Below are 18,429 nucleotides of genomic sequence, written 5' to 3'. Positions count from 1 at the left end.
TATAGCCGTACTGATTTGACATGATGCCAATGAAAAAATGAATACTGTGGAAGTCAGCCACAGTCCTTTGGGTGGGCTGTTGGAGGTGAGTTCAGCTCTCTTGGTACTTCATTATTATGTCTCTTAATAAACCAGCTATCTATACATGAAAGCTCTCAGTGTGTTTCACCGATGGCTTCCTGATGTGCTTTTTGGTGTGATACTGGGCCCCCAAAAATTACACACAACGAAAGGTCTCTTCAAAATCTCTTCAGAAATTATGAAATTGGATCAATGATAATCATAGTTATATATTGCGCATGCGCAGTAACTGAGGTAAAGGGTGTGTTATTTATACTCATAATCAAAGGGACACAGAGATACGCCCTTGATAAATCCAGTTGCCAATCTGGTACCTGAGTTGTAGCTGCATAAAACATTACCAATGATGAGTTGCTTGCTGTGGAAGACAGTTATTGTCCTGAACCTGGTTTGGGCTGTTGGAGGTGAGTGCTATATAGGCTACTTCTGCATGGTCATAATCAAGAGTAAGAGTGTTGAACTGCTAGTACATAGTAACAGCATTTGCCTGCTCCTGCGTCATCACTTGATAGTAATCATTGTTATTTAATAGCAACATTTCCCAGAAACCGTACATGCTGTGATTGCGCAGTTCTGTCAGTGCTACAAACAACAGACTATACAGTAATAACAGCACTCATTAATTGAATAGTGATGACAGTGATGACGCATAAATGCGGTTCCACGATTACTACAGCAGTTTAACACTCTTACTCTTATCTACTCTTGTCATAATACAGTGCAAGTATAGCTAGTATACATTCACCGGCTTCTTTACAAAACTACAACGCCATTTTTGCTAAGTAATTTGGCAGAGCGTTTGTGCCAATAATTTTAGCCCATTCATATTTCACTTGTCAGGTGTGGGCATGTGAATGATGTTATGATAGATTGTAATGTGTACCGCCCTCTCCCACTTCCTTCGTATCTGCATAATTATTATACAGGACAGTTTATACCTGGAAGCTTAAGGCTGGTAGGCAACTCAGGCCAAACAGGAGGCTCCTCTGGCAGACTGGAGGTCTATTACAATGGACAGCTTTGGCTCAAGTGATGCAGGAGTGGCTTGTCGTCAACTAGGGTACAGCTCGATTCAATACGGAACAGTTGGAGCGCTAGGGTGAGTGTGTAAACTCATCTGAAAATAGTTTTGTTAACTATCTATAAAGTGACTTACCATCGAATCATCTACCCTGAAGAAAGTATATACTTTATTGCACACGTTGCACTTTATGCATTCAATAAATGATCTCCTCCTTAGTTTCTCCCAAGCTTCGTCATATACTGTAACATGGCCGTTTGAAGTTAGTTGCCTTGGAACTGAGAGCACATTGATCGATTGTCCTTCTACCATCATCGAAAGTTGCTACAGTAATTCAGATGTGGCCTTGATCTGTTACAGTACTACACGTAAGAGTCTAGTGTCAATGATATATTAAATGTGCATGGCTGAGAGATTTATTAACTTGGAATTCAATCTAATCATAACAACTGTTACAGCTATCTGAAATAAAGAGCATGCAGGTTAACAACGCTGACATATATAATTATATATTTCATGCAGCATCCACTTCACCGACTTCTTCATCAATCAACTTCTCTGGGATTGGTATTGGAGTGACTGTTCTTGTCATCATCATCATAGTTGTGGGTGTCGTCTTGTTTTCTGTTTTTGCAAGGAGACGACGTCGTCTGGCTCGCTACCCACGCAGTACTCCCCTAATCAATAATGTTGCGTCGACAGCTGTAGTCGTCACTGCATCAAATACACAAGATACAGCCTATCCCGTCAGGAATCTACCACCATACTCGCCCCAGGCCCCCTCTCAAAATATGCAACCAGCAGCTGCCTACCCGACTGGCCAATATGCTGACCCCCAGTACCACACATCCTACCCTCAGCAACCCCCTACCCAGTATCCCATGTCCAACCCTCAGCAACCCCTATCAGCCCCCTCTCCCACGTCCTACCCTCAACAACCCCCAGCCCCGTACCCTCAGAAACTCCCAGCCCCTTATTCTCCTGGAGAACAACCACCCTCTGCACCGTACTTGTATGGCGGAGAAGCCCCTCCAGCATATCTGAACTGAGTATGGGGACTGCCCACCGCACAAGTAGAATATTGAAACTTTAACAAAACAATTGTCTGATAGTGACAGCATATGAGTATATCTGCTGTAGTTGCTGTCTCATTGTTTAATTGTATACTGTAATATCGTAGATGGACTTGAATAATTGAATAATAAAGAACTCTGATTCATGATAAACAACACAGGTATTTATACAAAAACGATAACTCAAGGAATATTCTAGAAGAGAACTAACTAGAATATGAATATAGAAGACAGACATTACATCATAAGTACAGTAGACACAGTTTACAACTAACACCTGATATAGTCTATTCAAGTTATGTCCTGCAAAGGCATGAATGTTCAAGACATCACAAATTGTCCTCTCTCTTTTATTTCCAATTACGTTATTTTTGTAGATATCATTCTGTGATCAAGTGTTATGTGCATGGCTATTATTATTATTGACAGTAACTTAAAATAATAATCGGCTTTAATTACTTTTACTATAGTACCTGTTATAATAATTATTATGCTGCATAGCCTTTGGTTTTCTACATGAAGACCCTCACACCAGTTTCACCAATTGCTTCCTGCATGGTAGAGCTTTTTGGTATGATGTTTGTAGATATTATGATAGAATTATTGCCACGTACTAAACCCATGCATGTATATAGATGTACAACAAAATTCAGTAATGCTAACCATATCGATATCACTGTGCACTTTGCTAACTTAGCTGAAGGAACTTAGCTAAAGGAACACAAACAACTAACAAGCTCTGCTTGCTTGGCTGGTTGTTAATAAAATAGCTCAGCCAAAAGTGCTTGTACATTCTAACAGGATTTATACTAGTGCGCATGCACAATAGATCTCTAATTGATGCGAGAACTATTACATAAGATCTACCAGAGATGGTATACTTTCACTTCTTATTTCCGGACTGAATTTTGGTCATTACCCACTTGAACTAGCTACACAATCATACAGCTAGCTACCCACTGTACTGAATCAGAATTACAAGAATCATCACCAATGATGAGTTGCTTACTGTGGAAGTCAGTTACTTTCCTGAGCCTGGTTTGGGCTGTTGGAGGTGAGCTTTCACTATGAATTTGCTATGACTGCTTCTACCTACAAAACCATTCACTGATTTTAGACCCGTCCACACATAAGATTAACCGTTGAATGACCTTAAACAGGCACACGTACATGCACATGTATATGAGCTGATACGTTTCTTGGTAGCTGTAATTCTAGCGGCATAGATAATGCTGTCACTACCGTATAGCCAGGTGGGGGAAGGATTCATCAAGGTTTTCGTTTACCTTAAATGCTGAGATTTTCGTGAGTAAAACATTTCTTTAATTGCCTGTACTGCATTGCATTGCATGCGTTCCTGTAAACGACGCCTAGGTTTTCGTAGAGGTAAGCTTGCCCCCCCCCTAAAATAATGAACCCACGAAAATTACCCACTATAATAATTATACGTTGTAAATGTCAAACTTGGTACCATGCATCTTGCATTTAATACTACTAATGTTAGTGTTCATGACTAGTGGACTGGTACGAATTTGAGCGAGATCCGGCGTATATATACACTCTGTTAATAATGTATACTGTAGCTACTGGTGTTGCTTCCGTCCTGCTGGACAGTTTGTTATACTGGTGTTGCTTCTGTCCTGCTGGAGTGTTTGTTATACTGGTGTTGCTTCTGTCCTGCTGGACAGTTTGTTATACTGGTGTTGTTTCTGTCCTGCTGGAGTGTTTGTTATACTTGTATGGCTAAGATGAGATTATTGAGTCATCCAAAGTAACTGTAGCTATAAACAGAAGTACTAGTAATGCTAAAGATAATAAATCCCTATAAACTTCTAAGATTTCTTATAGCCTACCGACAGAACACATTAAATTACCCGCTATAATTATACGGTATTAATAATGAATATCAAACACTTGGTACCATCTTGGTATTACTCTTCCGCTCATAATTTATGACGATGCGTCAGTGATGTGCTCATAACTATAGTGTAGACTGGTATGAATTTGAGCGAGATCTGATAAAAGAATATACTGTAGCTACTGTATGGTGTTGTTTCCGCCCTGGAGTGTTCGTTACTTGTATATATAGCTACAATGAAAGTCATCCAAAGTAACTGAACTGAAATAAGTAGCTACAGAAAGAATAACAATAACTATGACCAAATTTGAAGATTACAAAGTTCCCTAAAGGCTTCTTATAGCCTACTGGCAGACCACATCAAAGGCTTTATGGAGCATGATATTTCCAGTACATGCAGCTGATATTGATACCGGGGTGTGGTATAATACCAACAAATTATCGCCAAAGCCTAAAGCACCATCACTGCCCTTGGACTTACATCCCTTTTATAGTGGAACTTTAGTGGTACTAAATTTAAATGTGGTCAACTAAAGAACGCAGAAAGATTGAATCTCATTATAACAGTGGCTATTAGAAGGTTATGACGTCGTGCCCTCGCGCATGAGTAATAACGTAATCAGGGAATTATTAAATTAACCTCAATTATGTGGACCATTGATAAACATGCAGTTGTTGGCGAGGGCATTTCTAAGCTGACACATGTAGTACGATAGATGTGCATATACAGTAATAATTATAGTGAGAAGATACAATCATCAGTGCAGTAATTTTCGTGTCTGCTTAATAATTATAAAGGACAATCAAGTGGAGACCTGAGGCTGGTAGACAACTACGGCCGAAAAGGAGGCTCCTCTGGCAGACTGGAGGTCTACTACAGTGGACAATGGGGGACAGTGTGTGATGACAGCTTCGGTGTAAATGATGCAAGAGTGGCTTGTCGTCAACTAGGGTACTCAACCTACACTCGATACGGAACAGTTGGAACGCTAGGGTGAGTGCATGTGTAATCTTATCACTGAATGATCATGTTTAACGATGTAACTATCTTACCATCGAATCGTCCATCTTGAAGAAATGTATTATTAGCAGTATTGTATGCTGTTGCTATGTGCAATATACAGCATAATGCACTGTAATTATATCACAACGTTTTGTAAATCGTCGTGCCAATGACGGCAATATTGAATGGTCAGATACTTGTGTTTTTGAGCAGAGATGCAAGCAGCTGGGAATTAGTATCTTTAGTATAATTGTAGAAGCTGTGGTGTATTTTGTGTTGCTATAGGGATATATCACATGCACTCGGGATACATGGTGTATATTGCACTCAGCCCTCGGGGCTTTGCCCTCTTGCTTCAGTGCAGCAATATACACCATACAATCCCTTGCTATCACTATCACTAATCATTTCCCCCTGTAGTTTCTCCCAACCTTCATCATCCACTCCGACATGGCTGGATGAGCTTGCTTGCTCCGGAACTGAGAGCAGACTCATTTATTGTAATGCTAACCCTATCGGAGTTGAAGATTGCACCCATTCAGAAGATATTGCCTTGATCTGCACTGGAAGTACTCCAAGTAAGAGTATAGATGAGTACCAATAGTTCATAGAGCATTGCTACACTCTAATTAGCCATAATTTTTATTATAGCATATTCAAATTATAGCTATATTATTGTCTATTTAGGCCCTTCAAGTGGAGAGCTTAGGTTGGTAGGCAGCTTTAGTCGAACAGGAGGTTCCTCTGGCAGACTGGAGGTCTATTACAATAGACAATGGGGGACAGTGTGTGACGACAGATTCGGTATAAACGATGCAAGAGTGGCTTGTCGTCAACTAGGGTTCTCAACCTACAGTCAATACGGATCAGTTGGAATGCTAGGGTGAGTGTATGTGTAAGCTCATAATAGAGTGATCATGTTTAACGATGTAACTATCTTACCATCAAATCGTCCATCTTGAAGAAATGTATTATTAGCAGTATTGTATGCTGTTGCTTTGTGCAATATGCAGCATAATGCACTGTATCTTGTAAATCGTCGCGCCAATGACGGCAATATTGAATGGTCAGATACTTGTGTTTTTGAGCAGAGATGCACGTAGCTGGAAATATAGTATCTTTAGTAATTGTAGAAGCTGTGGTGTATTTTGTGTTGCTAGGGATATAAACTACTTCACATGCACTCGGGATACATGGTGTATATTATACTCAGCACTCAGGGCTTTTCCCTCGTGGCTTCAGTGCAATATACACCATACAATCCCTTGCTATAACTATATTACTAATCATTTCCTCCAATTGTTTCTTTCAACCTTCATCAACAATAATATATATTACATGCAGTCTTCAACTTCCTGCATGCATGGTATCATTATATATACTCCAATAGTTGGTGCAATTACATTACATTTCCCCCTATATATAGTTTCTCCCAAGCTTCATCATTCACTCGGACATGGCTGGACGAGCTTGCTTGCTCCGGATTTGAGAGCAAACTCATTTATTGCAATGCTAACACTATCGGAGTTGAAGATTGCACCCATTCACAAGATATTGCCTTGTCCTGCACTGAAAGCACTACGAGTAAGAATAGATGAGTACGAATAGTGCGTATAATAGCATTGCATCCATGTATGTGTGTTGTTTAGGTCCTCCAAGTCCTTCAAGTGGAGACCTGAGGCTGGTAGACAGCTCAAGCCAAACAGGAGGCTCCTCTGGCAGACTGGAGGTCTATTACAGTGGACAATGGGGGACAGTGTGTGACGACAGATTCGGTGTAAACGATGCAAGAGTGGCTTGTCGCCAACTAGGGTTCTACACCTACACTCGATACGGAACAGTTGGAACGTTAGGGTGAGTGTGCATACTCATAATAATATTTCATGAGTCGCTATCGAATTATTCATTTTGAAGAAATGTATTATGCCTTGTTGCATTTTGAGTGGGCAGATCAAAGGAAACACTGTGCCAATATCTGCCATATGGCACAGGTCAAATGGTGAACTGTGCCACTATCTAGATACACAACTATACTGGCACAGTATGGCTAAAGTTACCTAAAGCCCACCCAGTAACCTGAAACGGTCCCTTTTATAGTGTTAACAGTATTCAGTGGTAAGCAGAAAACGTTTTTCATGCGTCTGGTGCATTCCACAGCCACCACAAGTAGTTGAAACTAGTTGTCCTATAAAAGGAGTGAAGTGTACACGGAAAGGAATGCAACAAGGAATGCAGTTGTTACACAGCTCACTCGTGCGCACATGGGATATATTGGCTCAGTAGTGATTTAGGGCCGTAGGTGGCACTCGTGCATGTGTCACAACTATAACTTATTGTACAGTTGTACCAAGTTTCAACAAATCACATCGAACTCTATATACAACTTCAGATTGTGCATAATCATTTCCCCCTATAGTTTCTCCCAACCTTCATCATCCACTCTGATATGGCTGGACGAGCTTCGTTGCTTAGGAACTGAGAGCAGACTCATTAATTGCCCTGCTAACACTATCGGAGTTGAAGATTGCACCCATTCAGAAGATGTGGCCTTGGCCTGCACTGCAAGTAAGAATAGATGATATTACATACGAATTTCTGAATAATGCGTATAGCATTGCTATACACTCCAATTAGCCATATTTCAATAATAAATGCATCCATGTATATATGTGTTGTTTAGGTCCTTCAAGTGGAGACCTGAGGCTGGTAGGCAGCTTTGGCCGAACAGGAGGCTCTTCTGGCAGACTGGAGGTCTATTACAGCAGTCGATGGGGGACAGTGTGTGATGACAGTTTCGGTTCAAATGATGCAAGGGTGGCTTGTCGTCAACTAGGGTTCTCAACCTACAGCCGATACGGAACAGTTGGAAGGCTAGGGTGAGTATAGTGTGAATGAATGTGTATTAAACTCATCATAAAGTTAATTATTATTTTTACTAACTTGCCATTGAATCATCCATCTATCATGCGTACATGCATTTAGTACTTTATTGTACTTATGCAGTTAGCAATTAGTTCTCTAATTTCTATACAGCTTATACAATAATTTCTCCCTATATAGTTTCTCCCGAGCTTCATCAACCACTCGGACATGGCTGGACGAGCTTCGTTGTCGAGGATCTGAGAGCAGACTCATTAATTGCCCTGCTAACACTATCGGAGTTGAAGATTGCAGTCATTCAGAAGATATTGCCTTAATCTGCACTGAAAGTAAGAGCCAATAGTACTTATCAATTATAATGTACATGCATGGCTGAGACCTTTTAACTCTGAATTCAATCGGCGAATGACATATGCTATATTATGTGTTTCAAATCATGCTTATCGACTGATTTTATGTAGGTTTCTCACAAATAACGAGCGTCGGGGTTGGTATTGGAGTTACTATTCCTATCATCATCATCATAGTTGTGATTGTTGTCTTGGTCTGTGTTTTAACAAGTAGAAGGTGTCATCTGGCTCGCTACCCACGCACGACTCCCCTAATAACTGCGTCAAATACACAAGATACAGCCTATCCCGTGCAGCAACCCATGGATCAAACTCCTCCCTACTCGCCCCCTCAAAATATGCAACCGGTGGCTGCCTTCCCGACTGGACAATATGCTCACCCCCAGTACCACACGTCCTATCCTCAGCAACCCCCTTCCCCTTATCCTCCTGGGGGACAACCCCCAGCTCCTGGAAAGCAACCCCCTGCTCAGTACCCCACTGGACAACCACCACCTGCTCAGTACTCCACTGGACCACCTCCCCCTGCACCATACTTGTTTGGCGGAGAAGCCCCTCCAGCATATCCGAACTAAGTATATGGGGACTGCCAATCGTGCAAGTAGAATCTTGAAGCATTAACACAAATTGTGACTTGATATATATAGTGATAGCAAATTGTCCTCTCCCTTTAAATACACTATTTTGTAAGTTGATTTTGACATTTATGCGCATACTATCATTCTGTGTACATGTACATGTATTGCATAGCTATAATTATTGACAGCAACTTAAAATATATACCGGCTCACTATAGCTATATATATACGTCTGTGTAGTCCCGGTATAGTGGAGCTATATCCATGCACGTGAAGCCAGGCTCTCAGTCATAATCAGATCGAATGCTAAGGCTGTTTATTATATATAAGCTGTGTTATGACTGACTTGTTATTGCAACGAGACTGAATTATATACGTCATGGGGTTGAAAATAAAGTCTTGTCATGGCAACAATCACATCAAACATTGTGGACGAAATATAGCAATGCATAACACAAATAATATTATCGTATCAGTATCGTAAAGGGTGCGAGAAGGGATTGCACAACAGGATGAATAGAATTAAGATATTAAAGCCAGATACCACAGACACATTAATTATTAAGTTAAATGCCCACAGGATGATGCCGTTCACCAGTCATATACTCACCACTTATCAATGCACTTAGACCGCTGCACAATTACAAGTAGTCTCGATCCCAGGCCGAGTTTTTGCTTTTATAACGGCTTGCCTAACCGTTATAAAAGCGAAAACTCGGCCTGGGATCGAGGCTACTGCACAAGTAGCTAATGTGTAATTTGCCAGACGATAATATATCGGCTGGTCCACCAGACTATTTATACACCTCTCATGCTGTATTACAGTGCACATGTGCATAAATTCGAGGATGTGGGTATATATGAAGAATGCATGGGGGTGATTTTTAAAGGATGTGAGTTTAGTGGTTGGAGGACGGATGTGTGAAACCACATAATTAGATTTGCCAAATCTAGCACTGCTAGCAGTGTAGCTGTGCGGTTTCACAACTTACCGTGCTACAAACATGCCAATGAAGTTGCTGTGGAAGGTAGTCACAGTCCTGAGCCTGGTTTGGGCTGTTAGAGGTGAGTTCAGCTCTTTTGGCATCACATATTATTGTTGAAAACAGCTACCATTTATTGGCTTCTTTACAAAAGCTATATACAACCCCATTTTCACTGTCAGTGTTTAAACTGGATTGTGAGGTACAGCTTTGTTATTTCATAAACTCACAAATTATTAATAAAGGAACTCATTTTTCAGTAATGCGTGTCTTCTCTTTTGAATTTCCACCAAGCTCTATCCACTTACTAGATGGGCATGGCCCACCTTCCAAAAGAAAGGAGAATGGGTTTTAGGCCTATATGTAGATTTGTACTCAACTCTAAAAATCTTGCAGTAGAGCCTGGAAATCCGCCCTCCTTTCTTTTGGAGGTGGGCCACGCCCATGCATCTATCCATATACTGCTGCTCAAAAAGAAGGAAGGGAGTAGCTAGTAGCCCGTAAAAACATTTGCAATGTGAGAGTTACTAAAATTAGCTGCGCAAATGACCACACCCCTACAGTAGAGAGGACTTTAATACAATATCAGAAGATTTCAAATTTTATACGAACAAAATTATAGGTCAATCTGTGAAAAATGTTCCTTTTAAGTAATTATATTGCACTGAGAGACAAAACTTGACAATTTATTCCTTTGTCAATTGCAATTGGTACACAGTTGACTCTGCATGTATGTCATGAATATCATTTGCATGCATAAGGTAAATGGCCTGCATGTATTACACAATGTGCATGTGGATAGTGTTATGACTGAGGACTGAATGTAATGCATGTACCAGAGCCTCCAAGTATACGGTTTTTTCCGTATTTATACGGATTTCTGTCTTCTAATACGGTTATACGGAATTAACTGCAAAAATACGGATATACATAGAAGACTAGAAGTGACCTTTTGTCAGCTTACAGAATAAGTTAACTGGCTATAGTTGACAGTGAAGGATCTAGTAGCATCCCTACAGCTGTAGTAGCTCTATGCTCTATACTAGTAGTGAGTCTGATACTGAAAAACAGCTACAAATTTATCTTGTAAAGCTAAGTCTCGCTTGCCACGCCCCTTTATTGAAGGGGCGGGGCAATTACAAAACCACTAAACAGCATTTCATCTCATTTCCATGTTTTGTACTGAAAATCATCATTAAATACGGAAAAATGAGCTGATTAATACTGAAAAGAAAAGTCTCTACTTGGAGGCTCTGATGTACTCTCCACTTACATTTTTCAGTGATTCTCCCATGCATGCAGCTAATCCTATAGCAACTTTCATATTTACCATTATATAAGCTGGTATACTATATAGCCTCGATTCCAGGCCGCGAAGAGCCTGGTATGCCTTGTATGCGCGTGCGCGTATATACATTACTAAAAAGGGGGTAATCCGTGTATTTGTGGATACTGTCAGTAAAATAAACATACTTTGAAGTTACAGTCCGTTACACAGAAGTATTGTGCAAAGATGACTGAGTTGTTACGCCCTTTATTGTATCAAGCCAAGTCTCTACTTAACGACACCCTACACTCTAAGGCTACAGATGTTAGGAAAGGCATGATGTGTTCCTGTGAGTTCCCTGATGAGGCTGTGGTAATATGGACCAGGTAAGTCTTCTGCTACTAAATCTTGCCTTTATGTTCGACAAGAAGTCATTGCTGAAGATAAAGAAGCTAATGATTACTCCTGAAAGCTTTTAATAAGCTTTAACTCGACACTCAGAAAGTTATTCACTCAAGATCTACTGATGTATTAAAGAGTCCATCACTCTTCCTAGCTGGCAGCTCTAGCTGTCTGGGAGGCTTCCTTGAACCGTCTCTTTGATAAACAGAGCTAGAAGAAGCAACACTCTGAAAGCTGCCATTGTGGTCACATTGTCGTACATAATTATTATTATTCCCTTTTGTAACTTTGTCCGTTTTTTTACAATTTGTATGACGAAATTGTTGTCAATTATTTCGCGCATGCACATACAAAGTATACCAGGCCGCCTTTCTCTTCGCGGCCTGGAATCGAGGCTAAGTTGGTACAAGATATGCACTGTGATCATTTTACGGTAATACATCACATGTGAGGGATGTATTCTACCTGCTTATCATTATGTCAGGAGTGTATATCTCGGACTGAATCCGTCACTAACACTTGTAGTTGTGTAAACTGTTAGCCATGAATAAAATTAAATGTGGGCTGGAGGGTACAAACCACAGCAGACCATGTGTGTATGCTGATATCATTTTTAACTAATTAACCACTACACCTACGCACCCACTTAAGATGAGGTTTGATAGTGACGTGGTATGACATACTTGTACCGAAACATGGTTTACACTACAACTGCATGCTACAGTTGGATACTCCTCTTCATACGCTCCTGATTATGTCTATAGTGCAAAGATATTCAGTGTTAATTGGTTGCATTCTTCAAATTGCTATTATTATTACAGGACAATTAACTGGAGACTTGAGGCTGGTAGGCAGCTCAGGCCAAACAGGAGGCTCCTCTGGCAGACTGGAGGTCTATTACAATGGACAATGGGGGACAGTGTGTGATGACAGCTTCAGTCCAAATGATGCAGTGGTGGCTTGTCAACAACTAGGGTTCTCAACCTACACTCGATACGGAACAGTTGGAACGCTAGGGTGAGCAGGGGCGGATCCAGAGGTAGTTCGTTGGGTTCGTACGAACTACCCTTCCAGCTAGTCTTGACATTACTAAGTCTAGCTAACTGTACTAACAAAGTCGTACAAAGTTCTCTCCGCGTACAATAAAAGGGTGGGGCTGGTTCTCTCTGCATAACAAGTAGCTGCAGCCACATTGATTTGCACCGTGGTCAAGTGATAAATTATTATATATAGCCATGAATCCTTGGTTTAAGAAGAGGAAAGTTTCAGGTAAGGGTGAGTGCATGGCACTGCATATTGAATGACACTGCATACTTACATGTATAATTGCTATAATCATTAATAAATTGATGGTTAAGTTCTACAAATCTACAGCCAAGTCTCCTCTTCACCAGCCATCACCGTCTGTCTTTCCATTGGGGGTCACCACGTACTATCTCTCCTCCAGTCACAAAACCATCTCTCCTGTGTTACAAATTTTTCGAAGGTAGAAAGTGATTAATTAGTAGGCGTGGCACGTCAAAAGGGGGCGTGGTCTTTAAACATTTCGGCGCTGCGTGCCGGTTGTCCGCGAGAAAGTACTATAAGAACCCCCCTTTCTTAAATCCTGGATCCGCCCCTGGTGAGTGTGTATATATGAGCTCATCAGAAAATAATCTTGTTAACTGTTAGCTAATAAAGTGCATGACTTGCTATCGAATCATACCATGCAAGTTTCACATCAAACTCTATTTTCTATATACAGCTTCAGCTTTGTGTAATAATTGTGATAATGGTTTCCCCCTATATATTAACATTATAGTTTCTCTCAACCTTCATCAACCACTCCGATATGGCTGGACGAACTTGGTTGCGTTGGAACTGAGAGCAGATTGATCGATTGTTATTCTAGCGTCGGAACTTGCTCCCATTCAGAAGATGTGGCCTTGATCTGTACTCCAAGTAAGAGTCAATAGTATATATAGTATATTAAGTTGTTAGCTTGGAATACAAAGTGTTATACAGCTATCTAAAATACAAAGCAGGTATACATATTTATCAACGCTGATATGTATACTGCATACAGGATCAAGTTCATCAGCCAGCATCGCCGGTATCACTATTGGACTGACTTTTCCTGTCATATTCATCATAGTTGTGTGTGTCGTCTTGGTTTATGGTGGTTTAATAAGCCTGAGGAGAAGACGTCGTCTGGCTCGCCACCCACGCAGTACTCCCCTAATCAATAATGCTGCGTCGACAGCTGTAGTCGGCGTCACTGCGTCAAATACACAAGATACGGCCTATCCCGTGCAGCAGCAGCCCATGGATCAAACTTCTCCCTATTCCCCACAAGCCCCCCCTCAAAGTATGCAACCAGTGGCTGCCTACCCGACTGGACAATATGTTGACCCCAAGTACCACACATCCTATCCTCAGCAACCACCAGCTCCCTATCCCACTGAACAACCACCTCCTGCTCAGTACCCCACTGGACAACCTCCCCCTGCACCATACTTGTCTGGTGGAGAAGCCCCTCCAGCATATCCGAACTAAGTATGGGGACTGCCCACCACACAAGTAGAAAATAAAAAACTTTTTCAGCACATGCAAAGACTGATAGTGCATGAAATAGCATATTAGTATATATCTGCTGTAGTTGCTGTTTCATTGTTTAATTGTCCTCTCTTTTTTACTTCCAAGATTTCATTCTGTGTATGATCAAATATTTTTGTAAGATGATTTTGACATTAATTTTAGCGCATATTATCATTCTGTGATCAAGTTATATAGTAGTATATTGTGGCTATATTTATTGATAATAATATAGGCTCCCTATATTCATGTTATAGCTATACGTCTGTGTATATAGTCCCGGTATATAGTGGAGCTATATCCATGCACGTGAAGCCAGGCTCTCAGTCATAATCAGATTGAATGCTAAGGCTGTTTATTATATAAGTTGTGTTATGACTGACTGTTATTGCAGAGACTGAAAAATAAAGTCTTGACAACAATCACATCAAATATTGTGAACATGCATCGTAATACTCGTATATAGTATCAGTGAAGACTTAAATAATTATAGTAAAGGGTGAAGGGATTGCAACAGGATGAATAAGATATTAAAGGTGGTTCCCAGATACCACAGACACTCTATTAAGTTCAATGCCCACAGGATGATGCCATTCACCAGTTCATATACTCACATCCTTCAAAATCACCCCCATGCATTCTTTTCATACACCCACATCCTCCTACAAGAATTTATGCACATGTAATAATTGCATGAGAGGTGTATAAAAGTGCATGTGCCTTCATTCTGTGCATGATACTGAATTGCAAGAAGCATTATACCAATAATGAATTGTCTACTGTGGACCTCAGTTACTGTCCTGAGCCTGATTTGGGCTGTTGGAGGTGAGCTGACTATAACATACCTTTGGCTTAAACTTTTTGATATGACATGTGTATAGATCTATATAGATCTATTACTCTTCATCTTCTGCTTACAAGCTCTCGTAAAGTAAAACAATTAAAACAATTATTACAATTGTGGTTCTCTAATAAAACTGAATGTATGCATGAGCAAGCAATTTGATCATCTTCTCAATATTCCATAACTTATCGGAAGACATTTCCCTCAGCTCAACTGTGCTGCATGGGAGGGATGTTGGCCTACTGATACTAAATTTAGCGAGAAGATTATTATAATTATTGGTTGCATGCACATGTATTTATCTTAATTTCGTGTCTGCAGGACAATCAACTGGAAGCCTGAGGCTAGTAGGCAGCTTTAGTCGAACAGGAGGCTCCTCTGGCAGACTGGAGGTCTATTACAATGGTCGATGGGGGACAGTGTGTGACGACAGCTTCGGTATAAATGATGCAAGAGTGGCTTGTCGTCAACTAGGGTTCTCAAGCTACAGCCGATACGGAACAGTTGGAAGGCTAGGGTGAGTGTGTAAGCTTATCAGAAAGTTAACGATAATTATTAGCCGTAATAATTATGACCTGCCATCGAATCATCCATCTTGAATTGCACAATTTGTTAATCTTTTTGAGCTCCACAGCTAATTTCTTTGCAATAATTATTTCTTCATATTTATAGTTTCTCCCAAGCTTCACTATCTACTCGGATATGGCTGGACGAGCTTCGTTGTCGTGGATCTGAGAGCAGACTCATTAATTGTCCTGCTAACCCTATCGGAGATGAAGATTGCACCCATTCAAAAGACGTGGCCTTGGTCTGTACGGCAAGAACTACAAGTAAGTACGAATAGTGTGTATATATATATATAGCATTGCTACATGCACTCCAGTTAGCTATATACATGCAGTATAGCCATGTAATGAGTTGTGTTGTTTATAGGCCCTTCAAGTGGAGACCTGAGGCTGGTAGGCAACTCAGGTCGAACAGGAGGCTCCTCTGGTAGACTGGAGTTCTATTACAATGGACAATGGGGAACAGTGTGTAATGACAGCTTCGGTGCAAGTGATGCAAGGGTGGCTTGTCGTCAACTAGGGTACAGCTCGACCTCCATTCAATACGGAACAGTTGAAACGCTAGGGTAAGTCAGTACGTGTGTAAACTCATCTTTCTGTATATGACTTGCCATTGCATGGATCATACATTGTAGTATTACTAAGTAAAAAGTGGAATTTTGATGAGCAAATTTCTACAGCTATAGTGCAATATTTTTACTCATTTCTTCCTTTAGTTTCTCCACAGCTTCATCAACCACTCGGACATGGCTGGACGAGCTTCGTTGCTCAGGATCTGAGAGCAGACTCATTAATTGTCCTGCTAGCCCTATCGGAGTAGAAGATTGCACCCATTCAGAAGATGTGGCCTTGATCTGTACTACAGGTAAGAGTCAATAAGTTGTATTGCACAATTAATGGTGCACTTGATGGTTGAAACTTTTTAGCTCGGAATTTCAATTGGTATAATTATATTCGATGACACATAACTATATGACTTTTAATGTACTTATTATTTATGCAGGTTCGGTGTCCACTGTTTCGATCAGTATTGGAGTGACTATTCCGGTCATCATCATCGTAGTTGTGATCGTCGTCTTGTTTTCTGGTTTTGCAAGGAAAAGACGTCGTCTGGCTAATTACCCACGCTACGCTTCCGTAATCAGTAACGTTACGTCGACAGTCTCGGGATCAAACACACAAGATACATATCCCTTGCAGCCACCCATCGACCAAAATTCTCAATATTCGAATCAAGCCCCCCCTCCAAATATACATGCGCCTCAACCAGCAGCTGCCTACCCGACTGGACAATATGCTGGCCCCCAGTATCCCACGTCCTACCCTCAGCAACCCCCAGCCTCGTATGTCACTGCTCAGTACCCCACGGAAAAAAATCCCCAGCATATCTGAACTAAGTATGGGTACCACCACCCATGCACCAAGTATTAACTGAAATTGATGTAATAACTAAAAGTAGTGAAATGTACGACTGATAGTAATAGCTAGAAAATTAGTGTCAGATCTGCTGTATACGTAGTTTCATAGCATATTAATTCTTGTCCTCTCTCATTTGTTATATTTTAGTGTGACTGTCGGTTGTTTTATCACAAAATCTGATGGTAACATCATGCTGTGAACAATAAAATGGTATTCAAAGAATAGACATAATTATATAGATAATACAAACTTTATTCGGTGGAGGTGGGACTCGAACACCTGGAACACACACACACACACACATGCACTAGGGGCGGATCTAGCCAAATATTTTTATAGGGGGGTTATAGAACAAAAGCAGAGGAGGTTGGAAGGAAATTGAGATCACGTGCAAAAATCAATTAAAGCTCTAAATGTGCTGAGTCGGCGCTATTTTTGTGTCTAGTCAGCAGTTTCATAGATAGCTACTGGACATCAAGAAAATGGGTAGTCTGACTTCTTCCTCACTCCAAGCTGTACTACATTGATCACTACACCTGCTTATGATTTAAAATCTCTACTAAGGTTTCTCCTAGCCAAAGTACTAGATCTACGGAGATGAGACTTATCTTCCTGGATTAAACAGGAGTCTGGCGTGTAGGTGCTCCTCTAGATCTTCTACTCCTCATCTCTAGCTCTTGATATCTTATGTATAACTAAACTGCTGACTAGACACAAAAATAGCGCTGACTCAGCACGTAGAGCTTTAATTGATATTTTTGCACGTGATCTCAACTTCCTTCCAACCTCCTCTGGAACAAAAGCGAGTGTGCAAAATGTTTGGCCACGCTCCCTTTCACGCCCAGAGCAGCAGCAACACAGCCATTTCTCCTGTGCAATGGGCTGGAGTCGAGGCTAATGTATACATACTAACACATGCGAATGGTATGTGTGGAATGAAGTGTATTATATACTTAGTGTGTCCTGGACTTGTACTCATGTCAACAGATACTAATACTTCATACTGTATTACTAGAATGTTTGCGAGCATCAAACATTTGCGAACTTGATGGTTGATCAATTCACAAAAGCAAAACCTAAAATTATTTACTAGTAAATACACACAATCCTTGCCAGAACGCAATACAATTAATTTTTATTTGCAAAACCACACCCAAAACGTCATATCCGGCCGTAATATACATATAAAATTACCTTGTTTGGGACAGCCAGCACTGGCCGGTAAACGGAATAGCGAGTGGCCGTACCTCAGGGTGAGTTTTGTGCAGTAAACTATAGCTAGCATTCCGTGCCAAGCCAAATGGCCGGTATATCGAGGTGGCCGTACTTCAGAGAGCCGGAATAGCGAGAGTCTACTGTAGTTAGATCGCAAAGGGTCAAATATTCTGCTGATTTGGCTCATTCGCAAAGGTTTTTCACCTGCAAAATATTCTAGTAATACGGTAGTAGTTCACAGCTTGTAAGTTAACCACATTGCTCGTTTAGCCACAAGCAACACAAGTGTAGGTTGAGCTATGAGTGTTTGGGGGG

At 40.8% G+C, this 18,429-nt stretch overlaps 4 protein-coding genes and 1 long non-coding RNA gene across 7 annotated transcripts; 4 read left to right on the top strand and 1 right to left on the bottom strand.

Moving 5' to 3' along the window:
• Positions 1-83: 83 nt before the first annotated feature.
• On the top strand, positions 84-2,508 carry LOC135336589 (protein shisa-5-like). Its single transcript, XM_064532449.1, has 4 exons — positions 84-485; positions 1,008-1,180; positions 1,322-1,470; positions 1,625-2,508. Exons 2-4 carry the CDS (start codon positions 1,092-1,094, stop codon positions 2,149-2,151), a joined length of 765 nt encoding a protein of 254 aa, XP_064388519.1. The 5' UTR covers positions 84-485; positions 1,008-1,091; the 3' UTR covers positions 2,152-2,508.
• LOC135336660 (uncharacterized) lies at positions 2,434-2,943 on the bottom strand. The gene is made up of 3 exons (XR_010394881.1): positions 2,839-2,943; positions 2,649-2,726; positions 2,434-2,560 (listed from the first exon to the last, which is right to left on the bottom strand). It is a non-coding gene; the product is annotated as an uncharacterized LOC135336660 (long non-coding RNA).
• Positions 2,944-3,056: 113 nt separating this feature from the next.
• Positions 3,057-9,042, top strand: LOC135336469 (soluble scavenger receptor cysteine-rich domain-containing protein SSC5D-like). 2 transcript variants are annotated; one of them, XM_064532272.1, is made up of 10 exons: positions 3,058-3,229; positions 4,832-5,027; positions 5,457-5,614; positions 5,724-5,919; positions 6,463-6,620; positions 6,686-6,890; positions 7,453-7,601; positions 7,717-7,912; positions 8,097-8,245; positions 8,378-9,042. In XM_064532272.1, exons 1-10 carry the CDS (start codon positions 3,169-3,171, stop codon positions 8,839-8,841), a joined length of 1,932 nt encoding a protein of 643 aa, XP_064388342.1. In that variant the 5' UTR covers positions 3,058-3,168; the 3' UTR covers positions 8,842-9,042. The 2 variants fall into 2 exon arrangements, with proteins under 2 accessions (XP_064388343.1, XP_064388342.1); XM_064532273.1 differs by lacking the exons at positions 5,457-5,614; positions 5,724-5,919 and having other exon boundaries at positions 3,057-3,229.
• Positions 9,043-9,742: 700 nt separating this feature from the next.
• Positions 9,743-14,255, top strand: LOC135336582 (soluble scavenger receptor cysteine-rich domain-containing protein SSC5D-like). Of its 2 annotated transcripts, none has more exons than XM_064532437.1 (4): positions 9,743-9,909; positions 12,318-12,513; positions 13,298-13,437; positions 13,562-14,255. In XM_064532437.1, exons 1-4 carry the CDS (start codon positions 9,849-9,851, stop codon positions 14,029-14,031), a joined length of 867 nt encoding a protein of 288 aa, XP_064388507.1. In that variant the 5' UTR covers positions 9,743-9,848; the 3' UTR covers positions 14,032-14,255. The 2 variants fall into 2 exon arrangements, with proteins under 2 accessions (XP_064388507.1, XP_064388508.1); XM_064532438.1 differs by having other exon boundaries at positions 12,318-12,982.
• A 480-nt stretch (positions 14,256-14,735) lies between these two features.
• On the top strand, positions 14,736-17,121 carry LOC135336550 (soluble scavenger receptor cysteine-rich domain-containing protein SSC5D-like). Its single transcript, XM_064532404.1, has 6 exons — positions 14,736-14,895; positions 15,236-15,431; positions 15,587-15,744; positions 15,848-16,046; positions 16,197-16,345; positions 16,484-17,121. The coding sequence occupies exons 1-6, from the start codon at positions 14,838-14,840 to the stop codon at positions 16,870-16,872; spliced, it is 1,149 nt and encodes a 382-aa protein (XP_064388474.1). The 5' UTR covers positions 14,736-14,837; the 3' UTR covers positions 16,873-17,121.
• The last annotated feature ends 1,308 nt before the right edge of the window (positions 17,122-18,429 follow it).

This window comes from Halichondria panicea, chromosome 5, assembly GCF_963675165.1.
Source record: "Halichondria panicea chromosome 5, odHalPani1.1, whole genome shotgun sequence".
Classification (NCBI taxonomy): domain Eukaryota; kingdom Metazoa; phylum Porifera; class Demospongiae; order Suberitida; family Halichondriidae; genus Halichondria; species Halichondria panicea.
Note: the sequence above shows the minus strand (reverse complement) of the source record. Positions and strands in the feature narration are given on the sequence as shown.

Coding starts and splice junctions, on each gene's coding strand:
- LOC135336582 (XM_064532437.1), top strand. CDS start 9,849: ATGCCAATGAAGTTGCTGTGGAAGGTAGTCACAGTCCTGAGCCTGGTT. Junction 9,910..12,317: donor CCTGGTTTGGGCTGTTAGAG/GTGAGTTCAGCT, acceptor TTATTATTACAG/GACAATTAACTGGAGACTTG. Junction 13,438..13,561: donor GGCCTTGATCTGTACTCCAA/GTAAGAGTCAAT, acceptor TACTGCATACAG/GATCAAGTTCATCAGCCAGC.
- LOC135336589 (XM_064532449.1), top strand. CDS start 1,092: ATGGACAGCTTTGGCTCAAGTGATGCAGGAGTGGCTTGTCGTCAACTA. Junction 1,181..1,321: donor GGAACAGTTGGAGCGCTAGG/GTGAGTGTGTAA, acceptor TCTCCTCCTTAG/TTTCTCCCAAGCTTCGTCAT. Junction 1,471..1,624: donor GATCTGTTACAGTACTACAC/GTAAGAGTCTAG, acceptor TATTTCATGCAG/CATCCACTTCACCGACTTCT.
- LOC135336550 (XM_064532404.1), top strand. CDS start 14,838: ATGAATTGTCTACTGTGGACCTCAGTTACTGTCCTGAGCCTGATTTGG. Junction 15,745..15,847: donor CTGTACGGCAAGAACTACAA/GTAAGTACGAAT, acceptor TGTTGTTTATAG/GCCCTTCAAGTGGAGACCTG. Junction 16,047..16,196: donor GGAACAGTTGAAACGCTAGG/GTAAGTCAGTAC, acceptor TTCTTCCTTTAG/TTTCTCCACAGCTTCATCAA.
- LOC135336469 (XM_064532272.1), top strand. CDS start 3,169: ATGATGAGTTGCTTACTGTGGAAGTCAGTTACTTTCCTGAGCCTGGTT. Junction 7,913..8,096: donor GGAACAGTTGGAAGGCTAGG/GTGAGTATAGTG, acceptor CTCCCTATATAG/TTTCTCCCGAGCTTCATCAA. Junction 8,246..8,377: donor TGCCTTAATCTGCACTGAAA/GTAAGAGCCAAT, acceptor GATTTTATGTAG/GTTTCTCACAAATAACGAGC.